Source organism: Helianthus annuus, chromosome 6 (genome assembly GCF_002127325.2).
Source record: "Helianthus annuus cultivar XRQ/B chromosome 6, HanXRQr2.0-SUNRISE, whole genome shotgun sequence".
Lineage (NCBI taxonomy): Eukaryota > Viridiplantae > Streptophyta > Magnoliopsida > Asterales > Asteraceae > Helianthus > Helianthus annuus.
Genome location: NC_035438.2, coordinates 26146014 through 26170413, shown reverse-complemented (window position 1 = coordinate 26170413; position 24400 = coordinate 26146014). Strand labels below are relative to the sequence as shown.

Genomic DNA, 24400 nt, shown 5'->3' with positions numbered 1-24400 from the left:
CAGCCGATCGAACAGCCCAGCCGATCGGACAGACTGTCCGATCGAGCAGGCTGTCCGATCGGGATGCCTGGCCGATCGGCCAGCCCTTTCCTCTTTTGGAGCCTTTAAATAGGGCTGTCATTGTCATTCTTTCAACTTTTGGAAACTCTCTGATCGACCAGCTCGTGCTCCTCAACTTTTCTCAGATTTCTTCCGATCCCGGTAAGTTTTCATCCTAAATCTTGTACTTTCTTGATCAAAACATGCTCCTACACCTTTCTATCTTTCAAATCTTGATTTCTAACCGTGAAATCATCAAGATCTAAGCATTCTAGGATGATGTCATCATGGTGTTCTTCAAGAACATCATGCTTTGGCCTCAATCCACCATGAATAGCTCGGATCTGACCGATTTCCACATAAACAAGCTAAGATCTATCAAAGATCTAAACATTTACATGATGTAAAGGATTGAAAGGAGGATTTCCAACTTTCTTTCAACTCTTTTACACTCAATGCCTTCAAATCGGTAGAAACGGAGCTTGAACCAACTCACTAATCATTCCAATGGTTGTGTGATTTAAGATTCGGATTCTACCTACGAGGTTCACCGACTTCGGGATAAACGTTAAACCGCAGTTCCGAACAGTTCACCAGCAGGACTTGGGTGATTCCTGTCCGAGCCGGAGAAACAAGTAAGAACGAAGGTTCCCTGGTTAAGCTCGTTGTCAAACTACCTCAATATAATGTCAAATAATCAAAACAGCTAAGTGTTAGACGAACAGGCCGACCAGGTCAGGATGCTGGCCGAACGGTTAGGCTGTTCGAACGAACAGCCCAACCGATCGGACGTGCCAGCCGATCGACCAGGCCAGCTGATCAGCTAGCATATGGCCCCACACTTTAACAATTTCATGAAGTGTAGTATTGAACGAGATGATGTTCGATCGAACAGGCCGTTTGTCAACATTACTCTTCGTATCATGAGATACTATGCTTCAACACTTAGTCGATTTTCAATTCGTTCGACGTATAGGAATGCCACCCGATCGAGCAAGCTGATCGATCGAGTATGCTGTTCGATCGAGTATACTGTTCGATTGACTGACATCCTGCTGAGGACTACTACTGAAGTTCCTAACCGATCGGTTAAGCCGGCCGATCGAACAGACCGTTCGATCGATCAACCTGAAAGGTAAGAACACTTCAGTGTTCTCAAATACTACAACGAAAACTTCAAAAGTTCAAACCATCATACACAAACACATCCTACTCAAAGGAAGAAACAATCCACTCGAACAGTCCAACCGATCAAGCCTACCGGCCGATCGAACAGACTGTCCGAACGAACTGTCCAGCCGAACGAACAACCCGTTCGATCGAACCTACTGTTCGATCGACCAGGCTGTTCGACCCACTTGCACTTGTTTCCATTTTACGTGTATTCATCGTTATGCTATCGAACTATTCAGGCTAACCCTACTCTCAAGTGCTCCCTTCAATCCATCAATCAACCGCTGTGAGTATTCTCGATCCCTTTTTGCTTTCAGCACTTTTGGGTGTTACATACGTTTCTTATATCAAAACACAATCGATCACACTACTCAAACTATTTAAACGCTAACCAATATGCATGTATTACGTGACTAAATGAATGCTTGTTGATTGTGCTTACACGTGGAATGCTGTCTACCTGCCTTAACGACGTAGTACTATAGTTTGGACTCAGCACCCGTTCACACGGGGGTTGTTAAGGACAATTACTTGCATGGATTACGGTGATAATCATGTATTGCGAACCGTCTCGGACGGTCAACCCGCAGTCATTGGTATCGATAGGTCCATGTCGATAATTAACATGCCTCGTTTTCCTCTATGTGTTTAAGATGTTTGCTTGCTAGGAAAGCGAGGCTAGAATAAAGCTCTAGAGGCCCCAACAAATAGTTGTCTGTCAGGAAAAAACAACTAGAGCATAGTTGTCTGTAGATCTTGTCAGGCTGGGTCTTTAGGAGCATTTGAACAATATTTATTTGTTTTACTTTAAATCTGAGTTGATGGAACAGAATATTTGACTGGTTGTTATCTGTAATAATTTGTTTGTTATTTGGGACACGGTATGGGACGTGTTATTTAAACTGAGTAGTGATGATAATTGTTATGGAAACTTCTGGACAATCTGTTTCGCTCAGTGCCATGCCCCGATGATTCCGCCATCGGTTGGGGTGTGACAGATTGGTATCAGAGCCATAACTATAGAGAATTAGGTAGGACACGACCTAGTTCGGGTCGCTGTCTTAGAGACCTAGACTATAGTTAGGAACCAACAGACCAAGCTTATGTGCTAGATTCTAATATTCTTCGCTATCACTGCACTCGAATTTTCAAGTAAAGTCAAGCGATTTAGTCGAGATTAGGTGTGAAAGCCGCAAACTCCCGACTAAATTGTTTGATCAATGCTGATTTTATCAATCTATCGATGATTTCCTCATTATTTTCGATAACGAACGAGGAGAATTATACCAAAATAGGAGGGAAATCCATATTTTGATGAATGATCTCCTCAAATTTTACTAAAACAAGGAAGAAATTGCTAAGCCAGGGATGAAACCCGAACCTTGGCAACTTATTCCAACTTTTACTCATCTCACCAAATCCTCGACGGACTCCAACGACCTGAACTCACGAGTATGACCTAGGGGATACGTGTTGAATGCCCAAGAATCGAGACAGAAACGCGATCCCGAAAGTCGAAAAGTGACGACAAGTCTATTGTGAATAGTCGAATCGCTTTGGGTAGTCAATGTCTAGTAGCCGCAGACAATCCATTTCCTCGATTTCATGTGTTTCGATTCTGAGCCCGCAACTGCCAACTCTGATGATTCGTTGATTTTACGTGTTTTTATGTGTATTTACCTGTTTATGTGATTAATTTTGATGTTCGCCCGATTTTTGCTATCACTTCGATCAACACACACGACTCGTATTTCTATCATATCTCAAAACGCTAACAAGTCGTTGCAATTCTAGACAATACTATGAAACGATATACGCTATACTATATTCGACATGCTATATGATTATGCGATACTATTCGATATACTATACGCAATCGCTATATAGGAACGACTCGCGAGCTTTGAATGATAGGTTTTTGTATTCTGACTGCCTCTGCGATTAAATACTTATGTGCTTCTGTGCTTAGGTGTCTCTGTGCTCTACGTGCCTACGTGCTTATGTGCTTCTGTGATTATGTGAATCTATGAATTTGTGTTTAAGTAATTATGTGATGCATGTTTTGACGTATTTCTAAGCTTTAGTAAGTAGTAGACGTGTGAGGTGAGATTCGATTTGTTGTGTCTGAGACATACGACGATGTCTGTTGCAGACCTTGTCGTCATCTGGACACCAAACCCCACTTACTCACCAAGAGAAGAGAGACAGGCGTCTCGCTACTATCATCGCCAAGAGTGTGGCAAAAGCTGTGAGCGATGTCTTCGAAAACGCCAGCAAGTCGTCCGAGGAGTCGCAAATCGATGCTCCTAAGGATGCCAACAGGACTAGTTTCAACTTCAAACAGTTTAAAGCATGCGGACCCAAAGAATTCACCGGAGAAGATGGCCCTACCGCCATGTTTCAATGGTTCGATTCAGTTGAAGTCACTCTGCCTCAAAGCGGCTGTCCTGAGAATCTCCGCACCCTCAATGCTACAGGTGTCTTCCAGTCCTGAGCTCTAGACTGGTGGACGGCCGAACGAAACAAGCGCGGAAATGATGCAGCTTATGAGCTGACTTGGGAGGAGTTAAAGGCTATTATGATGGACGAATTTTGCCCTCCCCATGAACACCAAAAGCTGGAGGACGAGTTTTGGAACATAAAGCAGAAGGATGGAGACAACGCTGCTTTAACTGCACGCTTTAAACAGCTCAGCATCATTTGTCCCGATCAAGTCAAGACGTCAGACATGGCCATCAAGAAGTATATTCGAGCTCTACCCGATTGTGTTGCCGATTTCGTTCATGCCGCCAAGCCGTCGTCGATCGAAGAAACCTACCTGCTTGCCGCTGAGATCAATGACAAGCGGGTAAAGTCAGGTTTTTGGGATAAGCATACCAAGTCTCTGCACCAAGCCACCGCCACATCGACCGTCGACACCCCCACTGCTCAACCCTCCAAGTCATCAAGAAGAAAGAAGAAGCACAACAACAACAACAGCTCCAGCAAGAAGAACTGTGCTGTGACAACGACTGCTGCTCCTCTGCAAGCCGTACCGGCTCAGCAGCAGTCTCACCACCGACAAGCTCCAGTGATCAATGCGCCGCCCGCTAAGCGCGCTTACACAGGTCCCCATTCGCTCTGCCCGACATGCTCATACCATCATCCGGTGGGAATCGCCTGTCGTTTCTGCGCCCACTGCAACCTCTACGGGCATTTCACTGCGAATTATCGCTATGGTCCCCGTCAAGCCCCAATTCAAGCCGCCGCTCATCAAGCTCTACTTCCAGCCCCTTAAGGCCAACCTGCAGCTCAAGCACCCGCGGTCAATGCTCGAGTCTGCTTTGCATGTGGTGATCCTAACCACTTTGCAAACATGTGCCCGAACAGGGTTGTGAAACAAGAACCCCAGCAGCAGCAACAGCAAGCAGCCCGTGCCAGAACCTTTAACATCAACGCCCGTCAAGCCCAGGCTGACAACAACGTGGTTAATGGTACGTTCCTTGTGAATGGTATTTATGCATCATGTTTGTTTGATACTGGAGCCGATAACTGCTTTGTGTCATTTGAATTCGAGAAGCTCCTTAGTCGTAAGCGTTCTTATCTTCCCTCGTCATTCGAAGTCGAAGTTGCTACTGGAAGAACCGTCGCTGTTAACTCTGTTCTTCGTGATTGTACCCTCGAGCTCAACAATCACATCTTCCTAATCGACCTTATTCCGATGCAACTCGGAAGTTTTGACGTCATAGTAGGCATGGACTTTCTTCGCGAAAACCATGCTGAAGTTGTGTGTTTCGAAAAGATGATTCGATTCTCGCTCGCGAATGGTGATCTATTATGTGTGTACGGTGAAACAGTTTCGAAAGGCCTCAAACTTATGTCCTGCGTCCAAGCTAGCAAGTATCTCCGCAAGGAATACAGCGCTTTCTTGGCTAACATTGTAGTAGCAGAGAAGGAAAAGAAAAAGAAGGTTGAAGTCAAAGACGTCCCAGTGGTTCGTGAATTTCCTCAGGTGTTCCCTGATGATCTTCCTGGACTACCGCCAACTCGTGATATCGACTTTCGTATTGACCTTATTCCTGGAGCTAACCCTATTGCTAAATCCCCTTATCGACTCGCGCCATCCGAAATGAGGGAACTCTCAAACCAACTCCAGGAGTTACTTGAAAAAGGCTTTATTCGCCCGAGCACCTCTCCATGGGGCGCGCCAGTCCTTTTCGTCAAAAAGAAGGATGGGTCGTTCAGGATGTGCATCGACTATCGGGAATTGAATAAGCTGACCATCAAGAACCGTTACCCTTTGCCTCGAATCGATGACTTATTTGAACAGTTGCAAGGTGCCAAGTGTTTCTCGAAGATCGATCTACGTTCAGGTTATCATCAATTGCGAATTCAAGAGGAAGATATACCCAAAACCGCTTTTCGCACTCGATACGGCAATTATGAGTTTGTTGTTTTGCCTTTTGGTCTAACCAACGCGCCCGCAGTGTTTATGGATCTGATGAATCGCGTGTGTAAACCTTATCTTGACCGTTTCGTCATCGTGTTCATCGATGATGTCTTGATTTATTCCAAGTCGAAAGCCGAACACGCGCAGCATCTACGTTTGGTTCTCGAGTTACTCCAGGGGAACCAACTCTACGCCAAGTTCTTCAAGTGCGAATTCTGGTTGGAGGAGGTTCAGTTTCTGGGTCACATCGTGAATAGTCAGGGTATTCATGTCGATCCCGCGAAGATTGAAGCAGTCAAAAGCTGGATTACGCCAAAGAACCCGTCTGAAGTCCGGTCATTTCTTGGATTAGCGGGTTATTATCGATGATTCATCGAAGGATTCTCCAAGATCGTTGTGCCGCTTACCGCTCTTACCCATCAAGACAGGTCTTTTGTTTAGGGAACTGAACAAGAGTCTGCTTTTCAAACCCTTAAGCGCAAGCTCTGCGATGCTCCTGTTCTCACATTGTCGGACGGAAACAACGATTTCATTGTCTGCTGTGATGCTTCCAACCTTGGTCTTGGCTGTGTTCTCATGCAACGGGACAAGGTTATAGCTTACGCATCTCGTCAGCTCAAAATCTACGAGAAGAACTATAAAACCCATGATCTCGAGCTAGGCGCGGTTGTTTTTGCATTGAAGATTTGGCGACACAACCTGTATGGTACCAAGTGTATGATCTTCACCGATCACAGGAGTTTACAACACATCTTTAATCAGAAAGAACTTAACATGCGTCAACGCCGATGGGTAGAACTTCTTAACGATTACGACTGTGAGATTTGTTATCACCCGGGCAAGGCAAATGTTGTAGCCGACGCACTCAGCAGACGGAGTTATTTGCTCAGTATTCGCAATACCCAAGCCCAGCACAACCACGAAGCTCTCATCCGCGAAGCCCAGCATGCTTGTTTTAATGAACGCACCTTGAAGAAGGAGAGGATCTATCACGATGGAGCTCAGCTTGTAAGCAAAGCAGATGGGATTTTCTATTATCTGGACCAAATTTGGATCCCTAAGCGGACCGATTTGCGAAAGATTCTAATGAACGAAGCCCACAAGTCCCGATACTCTATTCATCCCGGTGCCGATAAAATGTACCAGGATCTTCGTTACAAATACTGGTGGCCGGGTATGAAACGAGATATCGCCCTCTATGTTGGAAGTTGCCTGACTTGTGCGAGAGTTAAGGCTGAACATCAACGACCTTCTGGCTTACTCGAACAACCTCCAATCCCAATATGGAAGTGGGAGAATATAGCTATGGATTTCATAACCAAACTTCCGCCCACGCCATCAGGTCACGACAGCATTTGGGTTATAGTTGATCGTTTGACCAAATCAGCCCACTTTTTGCCAATACGGGAAGACTACAAAGTAGAATGACTAGCCCGAATCTACACCGACGAGATCATTTGTAATCATGGTACGCCTCGTGACATCATTTCGGACTGTGACGCTCGGTTTACTTCGCGATTGTGGGAAACGTTTCAAGCGGCCCTTGGTACGTCGCTTAACCTAAGTACTGCATTCCATCCTCAAACTGACGGACAGACTGAAAGAACGATCCGTACTCTTGAAGACATGCTCCGCGCGTGTGTCATAGACTTCGGTGGTAGTTGGAACAAACACCTACCGTTGGTCGAATTCTCATACAACAACAGCTATCATGCCAGCATACAAATGGCACCATTCGAGGCTTTATATGGAAGAAGATGTCGTTCGCCTATTGTGTGGCACGACATCGGTCATTCGCAATTAACCGGTCCCGAGTTACTACAAGAAACGACTGACAAAATCCTCCAGATTTGAGACAACTTGGCAAAGGCCAGGGAAAGACAGAAAAGTTACACCGATAGAAGACGCAAGCCCCTTGAATTTGACGTTGGCGATTACGTACTCCTAAAGGTATCACCTTGGAAGGGTGTAGTCAGATTCGGCAAGAAAGGGAAACTAGCGCCTCGATATGTTGGTCCTTTTAAGATTCTGGAAAGGATCGGAAAAGTCGCCTACAAACTCAAACTACCGGAGGAACTCAGTAACGTCCACCCGACTTTCCATGTGTCAAACCTCCGAAAATGCCTAGCTGACCATGATCTGATTGTACCCCTCGACGATCTTTAGGTCAACGAAACGCTACACTTCATGGAAAAGCCTGTCGAAATCATGGATCGCCAGACCAAGCAACTCAGACGCTCGCGCATCCCTATCGTGTAAGTCCGATGGGAAGGCAAACGAGGCGCGGAGTTCACTTGGGAACTCGAAAGCGACATGAAGGCCAAGTACCCGCAGTTGTTCAAATAAAGATCTAGAGCGTCAAATTGGTACTTCACGGTGCTGTGCAGCTTCGAGCCTAATTTCGGGACGAAATTCCCTAAACAAGGGGAGGCTGTAACACCCCGTGTTTTCGAATGTCAAAGTCAAAGTCAAAGTCCAAGTCAACTTTGACTTTCTTTGGCTATAATTAGTTTATTTTATGTTTTATTTGTATTATGTGGAGTAAGAGTTGTAGTCAAGAAAGAATCGAGGTAATCGAATGTTTGATCGACGCGAACCGACTTACGACTGTGAATAGTAGGAAGTAACAATGCGATAAAGTTAATCAATCAGTAATCAAGCTAATCAAATCATCAATCGAACTCGAATCTCGAACTATGCGAATTTGGTGTTATATTACTTGTGTGTGTGCCTTATGTGTTACCTGTGCCTGCTTGTTTTATGTTTTGTGTGGTATTCAATCGAATCAACCGAAACTCAAATCGAAACTCGAATCTCAAATCGAATGCAATCGAAATCGAATTATGACGTATGGTAACGTAAGGATAGGGTGAAATATAGATGATTGTATGTTAGATATAGTAGTTGGGACTGAAAGTAATTTGAATAGGAAACTATATCGTGCCCGTCTCGTCTTCAATCGAAATCGAAATATCAAAAATCGTCGCACCGAACACTCGAACCAGGCTGTTGATCGATCAGGCTGTCAGCCGATCGAACAACCCAGCCGATCGGACAGACTGTCCGATCGAGCAGGCTGTCCGATCGGGATGCCTGGCCGATCGGCCAGCCCTTTCCTCTTTTGGAGCCTTTAAATAGGGCTGTCATTGTCATTCTTTCAACTTTTGGAAACTCTCTGATCGACCAGCTCGTGCTCCTCAACTTTTCTCAGATTTCTTCCGATCCCGGTAAGTTTTCATCCTAAATCTTGTACTTTCTTGATCAAAACATGCTCCTACACCTTTCTATCTTTCAAATCTTGATTTCTAACCGTGAAATCATCAAGATCTAAGCATTCTAGGATGATGTCATCATGGTGTTCTTCAAGAACATCATGCTTTGGCCTCAATCCACCATGAATAGCTCGGATCTGACCGATTTCCACATAAACAAGCTAAGATCTATCAAAGATCTAAACATTTACATGATGTAAAGGATTGAAAGGAGGATTTCCAACTTTCTTTCAACTCTTTTACACTCAATGCCTTCAAACCGGTAGAAACGGAGCTTGAACCAACTCACTAATCATTCCAATGGTTGTGTGATTTAAGATTCGGATTCTACCTACGAGGTTCACCGAGTTTGGGATAAACGTTAAACCGCAGTTCCGAACCGTTCACCGGCCGGACTTGGGTGATTCCTGTCCGAGCCGGAGAAACAAGTAAGAACGAAGGTTCCCTGGTTAAGCTCGTTGTCAAACTACCTCAATATAACGTCAAATAATCAAAATAGCTAAGTGTTAGACGAACAGGCCGACCAGGTCAGGATGCTGGCCGAACGGTTAGGCTGTTCGAACGAACAGCCCAACCGATCGGACATGCCAGCCGATCGACCAGGCCAGCTGATCGGCTAGCATATGGCCCCACACTTTAACAATTTCATGAGGTGTAGTATTGAACGAGATGATGTTCGATCGAACAGGCCGTTTGTCAAAATTACTCTTCGGATCATGAGATACTATGCTTCAACACTTAGTCGATTTTCAATTCGTTCGACGTATAGGAATGCCACCCGATCGAGCATGCTGATCGATCGAGTATGCTGTTCGATCGAGTATACTGTTCAATTGATTGACATCCTGCTGAGGACTACTACTAAAGTTCCTAACCGATCGGTTAAGCCGGCCGATCGAACAGACCGTTCGATCGATTGACCTGAAAGGTAAGAACACTTCAGTGTTCTCAAATACTACAACGAAAATTCAAAAGTTCAAACCATCATACACAAACACATCCTACTCAAAGGAAGAAACAATCCACTCGAACAATCCAGCCAATCGAGCCTACCGGCCGATCGAACAGACTGTCCGAACGAACTGTCCAGCCGAACGAACAACCCGTTCGATCGAACCTACTGTTCGATCGACCAGGCTGTTCGACCCACTTGCACTTGTTTCCATTTTACGTGTATTCATCATTATGCTATCGAACTATTCAGGCTAACCCTACTCAAGCGCTCCCTTATATCCATCAATCAACAACTGTGAGTATACTCGATCCCTTTTTGCTTTCAACACTTTTGGGTGTTACATACGTTACTTACATCAAAACACAATCGATCACACTACTCAAACTATTTGAACGCTAACCAATATGCATGTATTACGTGACTAAATGAATGCTTGTTGATTGTGCTTACATGTGGAATGCTGTCTACCTACCTTAACGACGTAGTACTATAGTTTGGACTCAGCACCCGTTCACACGGGGGTTGTTAAGGACAATTACTTGCATGGATTACGGTGGTAATCATGTATTGCGAACCGTCTCGAACGGTCAACCCGCAGTCATTGGTATCGATAGGTCCATGTCGATAATTAACATGCTTCGTTTTCCTCTGTGTGTTTAAGATGTTTGCTTGCTAGGAAAGCGAGGCTAGAATAAAGCTCTAGAGGCCCCCAACAAATAGTTGTCTGTCAGGAAAAGCAACTGTAGCATAGTTGTCTGTTGATCTTGTCAGGCTGGGTCTTTAGGAGCATTCGAACAATATTTATTTGTTTTACTTTAAATCTGAGTTGTCGGAACAGAACATTTGACTGGTTGTTATCTGTAATAATTTGTTTGTTATTTGGGACACGGTATGGGATGTGTTATTTAAATTGAGTAGTGATGATAATTGTTATGGAAACTTCTGGACAATCTGTTTCGCTCAGTGCCATGCCCCGATGATTCCGCCATCGGTTGGGGTGTGACACAAAGCTTAGATCTTTATGAATGTGTTGTTGTAAAGATTTTTGGATTCTGATTGTAAATCTGAATGAATACTGATTGTTATGAAGATGATTCGGTGAACGCTATTCTTGATTCATAAATTACGTTAGGATGTACACGCTAGCATGAGATTGGTTGATTTTGACATAGATAGTTCATAACTAGGGCTAACGAAAAGCTACACAAACAAATGTTGAAAATAATGTAAAATGATTGTTGTAAGAATTATAATTTTGTATTGTCTGCTTTGATTCGGTGAAACATCTGAGCATGAAATGATTTTGTTTAATTTGTTGCCATGCCGTACAATCGTTAAAGGTACCACACAAACTGCACAACGTACATCATGACACAAAGGGTCGCACACCTCTGGAACCGTACACTCTAGTGTACAAGTTGTGATTGCACAGGGTGCAAGGAAGTTAAGCAAGGTCGCACACTAGGAAGACCACACACTTTTGTCGTACAACTTATCAATGCACAATGTATAGCTGCACATTGCATGATCGCACACTTTGGACAGGCCACACACTCTATTTGGGTTGTCCAATGGTGGGCCGCACACTCTGTTAAATGGACTGATATGTTAACTTGGGCCTACAGTCGCACACACTTGTACCACTAGATCATGTGTTGGACCGCACTAACACCTCGTAAAATCGTGTCCAATAATATATTGACACGTGTCCCTATTCCTAATGATGCCTAATGTTGGCTAGGAGGGACTATTTTTGCCGAATGATGAAAGTATGAACGTGGAGGGACTAAAAGTGTCAACATGCTTAAACTATGCCTCTGAGTGACCTTTAACGGTATCCGTGTTCTCAAATGAGCCACTTGTTGGACGAGAGGAACCGATTGTGATTTAAATCGAAAGATTGTTATTTGGAGGATTAAAGGCGTCGACATGTTAATTTATACCTCTGAGTGACCCTTTAACGAACCGAGAGCCTAACAATGTTCGGTCATACTCTCGGGTGTGTCAAATAATAACTTGAGGGGCTATTTATGCTATTTATAAATATTTATAAAAGTATACAAGAGTTTGGAGGTCAAGGGGCTAAACCTGCCAAACTTTAAAAGATTATTGACGGCGTCGCGCCCCGCGGCGAGATGTGGATATGGCCCGGCATGTATCTGGCAGAAGGTTGATTTCCAGCTGTGAATTTTGCTTGGAGGCCACACATACAACCAAAACTTGATCAATTCGAAACCATGGGCTTGTATATCAATTGTGCCACGTTTTAGGACACCTGTAGGCCTCTCATAACACCTCTAGACAACTGTGATCACCTCCTTTACTCTCCATAACTATAAATAGAGGCCATGGTTCACTTGTTGAACTTGCACCGCTTCTCATTTCTTCATTCCTCTCATCTCTGGAGATTCCCAACTAAAGGGAGCTTCCAAACAAGTTCTTTTTTGTGCAAGGATCACTTGTAAGTGATCTCCTTCCTTGCATTTTCATTTATAGGCTTTTTAAAGCCAAAAGTCAAACGTTTTTAATAAACGATTTGACTTTCAGTTTAGACCTTAATGGTCCAGCCATTGTTCGCGACGAACATGGCTACGTGGTCGTAATTAGGTAGGTGTTAATCTCTCAAAAAGGCACCTCCTGAAAATCACGTATGCTTGGACAATTGACGGGTCAAACTTGTTGTTTTAAAAAGTCAAATGGGTCAGTGTTTGAAATAATCATAATTTGATAATGTAGGTGTTCTAAGTTATTTTTAGCACTTAAACAACTTGGTAATAATTATTAGAACATGTGTAAACATGTTCGGCTCGTCAATTCCAGTGTTAGGGTCGGTTCGCAACCGAAAGTCTCGAAGTTTGACTTCTGCTTTGACTTTCGATTCTGACCCGAATTAGATTAGTTTGATACTGATTTAAGGTTCCATTATGATCATTATATTATGTTGCATAACCCCCTGAGGTTATATTACATGATCATAATAGTAATCCGAGTTTTATGCAAGTTTCCGTTATTATGCCATACTTTGACTAATTTGCCCTTTTTATTAAAAACAAGGTTTTAGTCACTAATGAACTTGCAAATGACTTATGTACTGATATGTTAACATGTGTAACATATTTTGATGTTATTAAACTGGTCATAAACTGAGTTTTCGTATAATATCATAAATTATGCTTTTAATTGACCAGAATGCCCTTTTAGCACTTAAAATGGTTTTAAACATAATTTACCTTATGAAACTTACTACTTACTGATGTAATATCATAAATAGAATATTTTGGGATATCAAGTCAGTTTACAAACTGAGTTTATGTACAAGTTCTTGTATTATGTCCTTAAATGGCAATAATGCCCTTTTGGCACTTAAAATGGTTTTTAATCATAAATGTGATACGAAACTAATTACCTACTGTTATGACATTATAAATAAAATATTTTGACACTATCTGTTCATAACATCAGTTTTGATAAAACATCACAAATATCGTCATTTAACGACTTAAACGCCCTTTCGGCGCATAGTATGATTTTAAACCATATTTATCAACCAAGAGTTGTTATCTACTGATTTTATAACTTATTTGAATTATTTTTACAGTAGGTACATGTTATAAACTCAGATTCCCAAATAAGCTTTTAAACCATGTGTGAAATGACCAAAAAGCACCTATGGTGCATAGTTTGGTCTTAAACTATAAAACACACATATGTTTAATATCCTACTGATATTATATCATAAATAAATTATTTTTCCAGAATGTTTATGGTTATAACATCAGTTTATATGCAAGTTCCTTTTATAAGTCGCTAAATGACTAAAACGCCCTTATGAGGCACAATTTATTTTTAAAACCTTAACGAGCATACAAGTTGATATACTACTAATATTATAACTTGTTTAAAGTATATTGGCATGTAGAACTTGTTCATGACTCATCCGGTTACCCGTTATTGCTTATACGCGTACGGTTAGGCTTATGTAACTAGTTTACATAAGTTTACCAAAACGGGTTTAACCTTATCATTTTTATCTCAATTTCCAGAATGTTAATAGTTTACCCATATTATACAAGTCCTAGTACTTGTTGGGTTTAAACTACATTCTATTCCGGTCATCGCTTAATCTAGCGTATCGTATCGTTTTTAATACTTTAAGCTAGCCGGTCTAAGCCTACGACTTACATAAGACCCGTTAGCATTCTAATTCGTTATTTTATACCATTATTCCAGACTAGAGCCTTACTATGATTGTTACCTATGCTTACTTAATTGAATACGGCTGAGTTACTATAAACCTTACATTTGTATCAAGTATTAGCTCAGGTAAATACTCTAAACCTATTTTCCCTATACGGGCTTGGGATACGGTAAATTATTACCGCTTGGTCGGGTATGGGATCATATGCCAGATTATGGCTACAAAATTTTCATAACCTGTTTTAATACATTTTGACTGATAACTTAAACATTGGGGGTTAACGCGACCGTGTCCTAGATATCCATAGCTCATTAAAGTAATAATGGCCACGACTGAGCATGGGGTGTAGGCATACACCCGTCAGATGCTAATGCTTTATATAAAATGTTTTCTTACTCGTTGATCAGGGGATACCCCTTTGTGGGTTTAATTGGTGAGTCGGTTAATCATGTGTCAGTGTTTAGTACTGGGTCCCAGATGTATTGACAGCCATGTAAAACTGTATACAAGATCATTTTTAACTATCCCAAGTTATTAAAAGATTTTTCATGTGCCTTGTGCACTTAAATCAATTTTGAAATATTTTCAAAATTTGTTAGTTGATTCTATTTACTAGTGAAAATTGACGTATTTTCAAAAGACTAAGTTACAGGTACAAATACATAAATAGGTTGGAAGCTGCTCGGTAATGCTAGAAGAGGAATTTGTAACTCCTTTGCATAAGCCTATTAGTCTGTTGATTTCATCTTTTGTACATTTTATGATCCGCCTATGGATTCTTATTATTACGAGCCATTTGTATTTATTATTTTGAACTTTGGACAATTGGTTTGTATTAATAATTTTACTCCAAGACTTCCACTGTGCTATCTGTGAATATTGACTATGACGATACCAATCTTACGTCACGATACTCCCCACCGGGCCCACTGGGTTTGTGGTTGGAAATTTGGGGTGTGACAACCGCACACTTAATAAACAGGTCGCACACCTTGGAAGTGGGCCGCACATTTATGGCACACCTTAGGCTAAACTCTGTTACTGTTCACCTGATGAAATTACAATAAGTCCGTGTGTTTAAATTACATGATACTTATGTGCTATGTGTACAAATACGTGATGTCACTTGAATACGAATCTGATCAAACTTGGTAACTATGATAGGACATGGTTAACCAACTTTAAAACAAGTAAATTATCTGCCAAGCAAACAAAGGTGAGTTCACACACACTAAAAGCATGCGTCCTGGGGGGGGGGGGACACGGACGGACTACTATCCAGGGGAAGGATACTTTTAAACTACCATTCCCAGGGGGAATACGGTTGAATATTATTTATAAATCATGACTTAGCAAACTAAACGAAACTCTATCATTAATTCCCCACTTACATTACCGATTAATCGTCCGGGGGGGGGGGGAGGATATTAGTAGATAGCTCTATTAAGTTTGACAAACCTCACTTTGTGACCAGGGGGATCGGGCGTGAACTATTATGCCTTGTTACTTGGTTAATGATGATAGAGACATTGACTTGGGGCACAACAACTTGACAGTTACCAGTATTCGGTATCATGTAGTTTAATAGGCTTACAGATGAGGTAGCTCCCCATAACATGATTGTAAATACACAATCGAACAACTCTCGTTTTTGGAACTAAAATTGGACAACTCGTGAACTAGCCAACTTTATGTTGATACCCTACTGCATGCTTTGCAGGTACCCAGTGATTTCTCAGGAGCTTGCAGCGGGGAGTGTAGTGGTCGTGTTAACCCTTAATAAATATTATGGATGAACTTTTAAACTTTTGCTTGAACTGTTTAATTTATGCTTCCGCTGTTATCTTTAAACGTTCTTTTAAACTTAAACTTTGGACTTAGACATTATTAGTCACTAATCGTATTGGTTGTGATGAAAAACTGTTTTATTATTTATGTTGTTCAACATGATTGGTGGCTTGATCCTGATCAGTCACACGCATCGCGGTGGTACTCTGCATGTGGAAATCTGGGGTGTGACAGAACCACCCACCTTACTCGGCCACATATTCGATAATCTGAAGACTCCAAAGACGTTTCTCAATCACAGTTGAAATTCAACTCCCGATGAAAACCTCATCGCAATCAAATAGCCTACCCCATCTATCTCATGAATTCAAACCGACCTAGCAACCTTCGATCAAACCCTTCGACTAATAACAGTCGACAACCACAAACCCTAAATCACTACACGATCTACTTGCGATTGCAAAGAGTTTAACGCGAGACTTTAATCTCGACCACAACCGCCAAAAGAAAAAAAAAAATCTCTTAGTTTCTTGATGTGATTACCACAAATAGAAACTACATAATTTTTTTTCCATGAACCAACTACCATCAGAAGTGAATAAAAAATCCAAAAAAGCTTCCTTGAATGACACAATTTCCAAAGGAAAAAAACTTCACGTGGAGATATTGCACCAAGAAACCCCCTTTTTTTTCTTATCCCCACAAGAGTCAATCACGGCTCATTTAGCTGACTTTGTTGTTGATCGCAAACCTGGTTTCTAACGACGATTCTTCCAAACCCTTCAAACATAAGGGCGGTGGGGTGGAACGTTAATGTTCCGTGATAGCCAAAAATAACGAGTGATGGACCTTAGAACACCGCCGCCACCATAGTTTATAACGAGTGAAATTTATAACGAGTGGATTTTATCACGCCGTGGAAAATGGAAATTGTGAGGGAACATGGGGGTTTATTTTTGGGTGTTGTGAGTGATGACCACCGTCACTAAAAAGGTTGTGAGTGATGAAATAATGGTTGATGACATGGCGGAACTTGATTGGATGTTTATGAGTGATGGAATTCTATCACTAGTGACCACCCCCACTCCCCTAATACCCACGAACTTATGCAAATCGTTTTCCGTGCAATTTTGTGCATTCACTTAACAAGCCAAAGCTAAATGGCACATCAGAACCAACATACAAAAAACAATATAAATACGCAGACATAAAATAATAAAACGATAAACACATGAAACAAATATTTTATGTTGTTCGGTCCCCCTAGAGACCTACGTCAATGAGTTGCAAGTAGACTATTTCTTTAAGCTGATAACGCCCAAGATTACAATACAAGACTAAAATACAGAGAAAAAACTATGTTAAACAGCTTATGAAATAAGAAAGCAACATGGGTCTTCCACCCAAAGCAAATGTCTTCACAACCCAACACTTTTTTACTAGTCACTTGAAGGTTTTATTATTCAAATATAAAACAGATGTGGATGGGGGAGAACTCACATTTAAACATGCATATGAGATAGTCCCTTACAAGTGGCCTAGTCTTAGGATGCTTAGGTTTTCTAATTGAGACCTAAGTTCAATTCTTAGTTGTGTTATTTTAGGATGGATATAGGCAAAGGATTTGTACTAGACCTTGTGCAAGGTTGTTAGTTCGATTCTCGAGCCCATCTGGGTTTTCATCCCACAGTGTGTTATGTCAGAGAGTTCTGCTCTTGTGGCGGCACAACGTCTATCAAGTGGCAGCCGGCGGTATGGTTTCCTGGGGGAACGCCCGTAAAAGCCAAATTCTGAAGTCAGCGTGGGCCCGGTTAAAACAACATAATCTGGTCAGAGTGAGGCAAAATGAGGCTCACTGATTTGGGAAGCGTCATAACCTAATACATGAAGTTTATCGTTTCAATCAAAAAAAAAAAAAAAAAAAAAAAAAAAAAAAAAAACATGCATTATAGCCCTTGTGGGCATAACTGATAGTATTGATTGGTATTAGAGATTGGATGTTATCCATTCGTTGGATACACCTTAAAACTAGTAGTTCAACCATTCAAATATATGTTGAGTGATTCTAACAACAAACAATTCAACTACTACTACATAACTTCATCATCTACTTCTTACCAAATAAATTTGCATATTTTTAATAATCGAAACTCAACAACCCCATGAAAACCATGGAGACTATGCAATAAACTCCACTTTCAGTTAATTTGGAATATTAACTTAATTTCAAGAACTTTGTACACTTCAACTTAATTAGCAGAAAATTTAAAGCAATGACTAGGTTAAGAGAGAGTTTGCTAACTATGATTGAAGTTTGACTGATGACCTATTTGGTTTACATTGAAATATTGGAGAATCACATTTCACTTTCGCACGTTGCTCCTGGTTATCAAATTTGAATCCTTTCTTCAACAACTTAGAGTTCTTGAGCTCGTTGCGCCTCCCAACTCGAAAGTGAGGATACCCTTGATTTACATAATTATTTGGATTAAAAACCGGTATCTCTTTATCAAAAAGATCAACATTTGCATTTACTTTCAAACACTTTTCTATCACTCTTGCTTCTTCCATAAATCTAGCTTTAACTTCTTTCATTCTTGTGGATATCTTCTTAGATCTTGATCTATCTGAAGGAGATGATGGCCCTTTCACTTTGGTTCTAGATTGTGGTGTTTTGATGCACTCCCTGCAGAGATTTTTCCATCTTTTGACATCAAAGTCTAATCGTTTTGCTTCATCTGAGAGACATGCATATGCCTGTACAAGGATTTAGAAAACACATTTGGTTTGGTGACTGTGTGATGGGATTTTAGTACAAGGGAATTAAGAACAAACCTCCGATACGAGCTTAAAAGCGAACTCAGCCTTGGGATGTTTGTTCTTATCAGGATGGAGTAGTAAGGCTGTAGATTAACTATGAATCAAACCCGTATTCATATTGTGAAATAAAGGCTCAAGTGAAATGAATGTATTCCTTTTATTTTTAATTATATCCATAAAGTTGTCAAACCATTAATATTCCTTATTTTCACACTAAAAAGAAAGAAAAAAAAGAAAAAGGAATATCACCTTAATTTGATGTTTTCAAACGAAAATGGTGGGTACGTTTAGCCAACCCCTATAATCACTACATGCATGTTTCGATTTCCAAAACACATGCATTATTAGGGTTTATGGTGTTGTTAATGCAAGGACAACATATTTACAAAGTTTTAAATATAATCTAATATAAAAAGAAAGCAACATACCATATTTATGATACCTTTTTCTGATTGTATCAAGATTCACATTATCCTCAAGCTGTTGAAGAAACAAACACCAAATCAAACAAAACATATTCGAATCACGGGAACCAAAAGGAAAAGATAAAAGAATTCAAGAGGAAAAAAAGATGCTTACTTGAAGAAGAATATACCAATCAATGAAAGGGCCTGAGTCGAAAGTGTCATGATGGACACATGAATTCGCATGGTTTGATATGTCACATATCTGTTTGATTAAATTGACTTTTGAATCTGATTCAGATTGCACCATGAGATTTGCAGATGATTAAAGAATGGGGTGTTTCGGTTTTGGGTTTTGAATATTTGGTTTAAGAATTTTAAAAAGGGAAAAGAAGACTATGAAGGTGGGGCAGTTAAGAAAAATGAGGACATCCTTTGCGGTGATTTGAATCAAATTTTGAAAGTCGGGACTAATTGGGACTTGGGGTATTGGGGTACACTTTTTTTTTTGTTATTTAAATTACCAAATAAAAGTTGAAAAAAAAGGAACCACTCAATACGAAGGGTTGACAGGTGCCTTATTAATTTTGTAGCATTCAAAAATCTGATATTAATTTGTATATTTACAGTATATTAAGTATACACTTTTTTGATGTTGTATCAATGATATGATACCGCAACTTTCCAATTGGCTTCCGCTTGCGGCTTCCGTTCAACAACAATCGAGACTTGGGTAGTCATTGAAAATTAAACCAAAAATAGAGCTCGTTCAGTTCGAGGCGTTGAGCCGAGCATCTACAGTTCGTCCACTGGCTCATTATTTTATGGGTTTACCTTTCAACAAGTTGTAGCAACGCCAACTAGTTTTCCGAATAGCCCATACTTTCAAGCCCACCATCATTTTGGCCCAATATTTTGCATCGCATTCATGACTGGCTGTTACACAAATGCCACAACACTCCAATAATGATGTTGATGTTCAACTGTACAAGACCAGACATATACGTGATCATGTGTAAAATCTTAATATTTATAGGTGCCGCAACACTTGACGACGCACGATTCAACTATCTACTTAGAGAATTAGGAATTCCAAATATTTCACACATGTAAAGGTCGTTTATTCTTGTCTTGTTTATCTTACTACAAAATTTAAAATAATAATAACTAGTGAATTCCCCCGCGCTTTGCGACGGGAATTCAGTTAGTATCTGTTCAGTTCGTTACGGTATCCGGACTTGCTATAGTAATCGAAAGAGAAAACCTTATATTGACCAAAATCAATAAAAACGAAAATCGATACCGGTACCGATGTTGTTTAGTTAGTATCATTCGGTTGGTTTGCATTCTATGTTTACCTTTTCAACATTGACATACAAACGTTATTGAAAACGGTTGTTGCGCCGCTATCGTACCAAATCGAACTGAAACCGACTGAACACCATTTGTATTATTACCGGTATTTATTTCTATTGTTTTTGCTTTTGATAAATTAAGATCGTATGGCTACCATACCGTCCCAACACTCGGTATAGCGACTGAAAGAGAAAGCAAAAAAAAAAAAAAATAAAGTCTTTATATACCCAAAAAGATATTGACACGCATTGTACATCGATAAAAACCATAAAAACAACTATTGGTACATGCTTCGATATTCGATGCCGGTGCCGATGTTGTTCGGTTGAAATCGGTTCGGTTCGTCACAATACCGGTACGACTTTAAAAGATATCGACACGCTTTTAACATCGGTAAAAATCATAAAAACAAATATCGGTACACGTTTTGATATTCGATTTCCTTGAGGATCTTGTTCGGTTGGAATTGGTTCGGTTCGTCACAATTCCGGTACGACACTGACACTTGCTACAATTTACGATATCGAAAAAGTAGTTCTTCGGTATTGAGCAAAATTTATATCTAGATGTAGATAAAAATAAGCATATCATAATGAAGTATTCAAAATTTTATAAAAAAGTATTATGTTAAAAATTATAAGCGCAAAATAAAATATAATAAAAAGTATTTATAATAATACAATATCATAACAATATTATAATGTAGTAAATAAAAATTTACATTTCACTGTTCATCGTGAATTACACTTCACATGTATTAAAAGATGAAGTTGAATAATAAATATAATACTACTAAAAATAATAAAATAAATACTAATAAATTAAATAATAAATAAAATAATTTGTATAATTAATTCTCAAAATTTTCGGTGTACTGTTCATGACCAGTTACTATTAATATGTATCATAAAAATAAAATAATAATAATAATAATAATAATAATAATAATAATAATAATAATAATAATAATAATAATTGTTTTATCTGAATACTACTGTTATTCTGGTGAAATGAAACCCAACTGAAGTTTCCCAAACCCATCCAAGGTTTTTAACCACTTTCTAAGTTTTAATACTCTACCGGTCGATAAAATAGCTTGTAATCAAAGCATGCATGTGAAGGGGTACGGTCCCAGAAACCTGCGTCGACCAATCAGGTCACGCGCTGGACCATACTCCTATTGCATTATTCTGCAAACTTTCTTGACCTCGCGCCGATTAATCAGGTGAAACATAGGTCGCGCGCGAGGCCTAATCAAAGACAGGACCAAATTCCACACTTAACTTCCTCGATGAAAGCCCTCACTTCCTGGACCTTGCGCCGGTTAAATGGGTTTACCCAGAGGCCGTGCGGAGGGTAGGAGCGCAGGTCATCTTAGGACAGTCCTAGGACAGTACAAAGGTACGAGTGGCAGAGCAGTGGACCAATGAGCGTCCAACAGGATGTATTCGATCGTGCTCCACGATTAGCAATCGTACAGGAGACAGAAGAGTACACAAGGACGCATACGTGGCACCAATCAGCTTGCGCTGACATCTGCTCCACAATCTCCACTCAGCCGCTGATGGTAGGGAGACAACAAGGACAACGGTCAGGACACGTGGATCCATTCAACGTGCGCCAACTCCGTCCTCACCCAGAAGCACTAACGGTTGCTGCAGACAAGAAGGATATTCCTTGTTGTCGACTCCTGGCCCAAGGCCCATCAGCCCATCTCCTTTTTCACTACTCCGGCTATAAATAGGTGCCTTCATCTACAGGTTTATTCATTCTGCTCCTTACTCTCTCACTATTAATCACACACTTATTTCTTTAAAACATATACTTATTCGCATGCCGGAGAGTGGTTAAGAGAAGAACCCCCTATTCCCCTCCTCTTAATGAGCTTAGCGGGGTGTTTAGTGTTTTGCAGGAAGAACCCGATCACAGCTTGGAGAAGATTAAGAAGATTAACCTTATTTGTTGAGGCACATACCACAAGCTAATCACCAGATTAGTTTGGTGTTTCTTCATTGGCGCCCACCAATTTTTTACAATCACTTTCATCTTCTTTTTTCTAAGCTATTATGCTCTCTCGATCGATGGATGATCCAGGAGTACCAGACTTTGGTTTCGGCACACGCTCTCAATGGGAATAGGGGAGGACACGTCGCACGTCCAAAACCTATCCATTGACGAGTTTGCCGAAGGAGAAACCGCAAACGATGGGGCTATCCACGCAAGTGGCGTTCGTGCCACCCAAATGGTTACCCCAACAGTCACGGTGCTGGCCCTTCAACTCCAGCACCACTGAGCGTATCTACGCTGTTGGGTTTTCCAGAAATGGAAACGCTCGCCTCCTGGTATGCCAAGCAGCAGGCAACCTTGAATGTCGTGTACTCGCAGTTGAGCGCGCAACAAGAAATTTTGCAAGCGGAACCATCCCTTATCGCGACTCCCACACCAAGGCAGAGAGCGCACCAGACCAAGAGAATGTACAAAGGCAACATGAGAGGCACGCTTCTCAAAGAAGATAAAGCGCGCACGATACGCGCGACACCTATGATGAAACAGGCAGTTATTATGAACACCCTTCTCATGTGCAGCAAAGACGTCCATGAAGAGAATTCTTCAGTTTTCAACCGTCTGCAAAAGAACCATGAATTGTACAGACCAAAGTCGTGCATCACAGACAATGAAGCTGTGACACCCCAGGAAAACTAGTGAACGATATAACTTACCTAGCTTCCTCAGTGAGTGCATACCAAATTTCGGGACGAAATTTCTTTTTAGTTGGGGATAATGTGACAACTCGTACTTTAGACCTATTTTGTAATGTTACATGAGCTACTTTAATTGAATGAATGCATGTTTATGTGATATGTGTGTATTAAATGTTAGTATAGTGAACGAGCCCAAACCGTACACCATAACCCGATCGCACAAGGCCCAACCGGTCGCACAAGCCCTTTGGGCCGTATCACTTGTATTCGGACTTTAGGGCGGCCCAAGTGAGGGTTCGGCCCACCCACCGTACACGTTTAACACCTTGGAGTGTTGTAACCCTTTCACACTTTTACAAAACACTCTATACACACAAAACCCTAATCTCTACTTCTCTCTCTCTCGTGTGCTTTGGAACCCGACGGCAAACACCCTTCGAAGCTCGTGAACCGAATCGATCCCCTACTTTCACCCGGTTAGTATATGTTCACCGATTTCATGCTTGGTGATGTTGATGATATAATCGGTTAGTTTATATTAGATGATGTTGTGATTGTTTTGATTGTATATGATTACTTTAGGGTTATGCATGCTAGTAACTCGGTTCATAGGTTGTATGATATTATGAATGCATGATAACCGGATTGAAGGCTACTACTATTGTCATTGTTCTTGTTCGAATATATGTTGTTAACCGGTTGTGATGTTATGATAAAGGGTTAGGATTTAGGTTGCATGATAGTCTATTAATCACATGAATCCGGTCATATGTTCTGCATGTTGAGGATCCGATTGTTGTTCTTGATGATGATGATATGAATGTTCATAATTTTTGAATAAACTACTGATTTGATCTGATTGTGAAACTGCCATAGATGTTTGCTGATATTACGGAATGATTGTTGCTAAGAATTATGGAAAGTTGTTACAATCTGCTTGTCTCGACCAAGGTTGCGAGTCGAGAACTCTTAGTCTCGACTCGAGACCACAACACTCGCACACAAACAGCACAACTCGAGACACTGGTTGCGGGTCCGGATTGCGACTCGAGACCGTGTGATCTCGACCGGACCATGACAAACCGAGACCAGCTCTCTTGCGACTCGAGAACACCCCTGTTGCGACTCGAGATCTCATTCGTTGCGACTCGAGATCTCGACACCAGCATAACTCGAGACCGATAGTCTCGACTCGAGACCGACTATGTTTGCTATTGGACTTTTACTGTTACAAGCCCAACTGTTTGGGCCAAATACTTAGAAT

At 40.9% G+C, this 24400-nt stretch overlaps 1 protein-coding gene across 1 annotated transcript; it reads right to left on the bottom strand.

Moving 5' to 3' along the window:
• Nucleotides 1-18050: 18050 nt before the first annotated feature.
• LOC110863870 (dnaJ-related protein rsp1) lies at nucleotides 18051-19534 on the bottom strand. Its single transcript, XM_022113118.2, has 4 exons — nucleotides 19254-19534; nucleotides 19103-19154; nucleotides 18690-18757; nucleotides 18051-18611 (listed from the first exon to the last, which is right to left on the bottom strand). The coding sequence occupies exons 1-4, from the start codon at nucleotides 19386-19388 to the stop codon at nucleotides 18156-18158; spliced, it is 711 nt and encodes a 236-aa protein (XP_021968810.1). The 5' UTR covers nucleotides 19389-19534; the 3' UTR covers nucleotides 18051-18155.
• Nucleotides 19535-24400: the final 4866 nt, after the last annotated feature.

Excerpts from the sequence above, each read along its gene's own strand:
- LOC110863870 (XM_022113118.2), bottom strand. The coding sequence starts at position 19,388 with ATGGTGCAATCTGAATCAGATTCAAAAGTCAATTTAATCAAACAGATA. Across the intron at positions 18,758-19,102 it reads AAAAAGGTATCATAAATATG|CCTTACTACTCCATCCTGAT; the intron begins GTATGTTGCTTT and ends GTTAATCTACAG. Across the intron at positions 18,612-18,689 it reads CTTTTAAGCTCGTATCGGAG|GCATATGCATGTCTCTCAGA; the intron begins GTTTGTTCTTAA and ends ATCCTTGTACAG.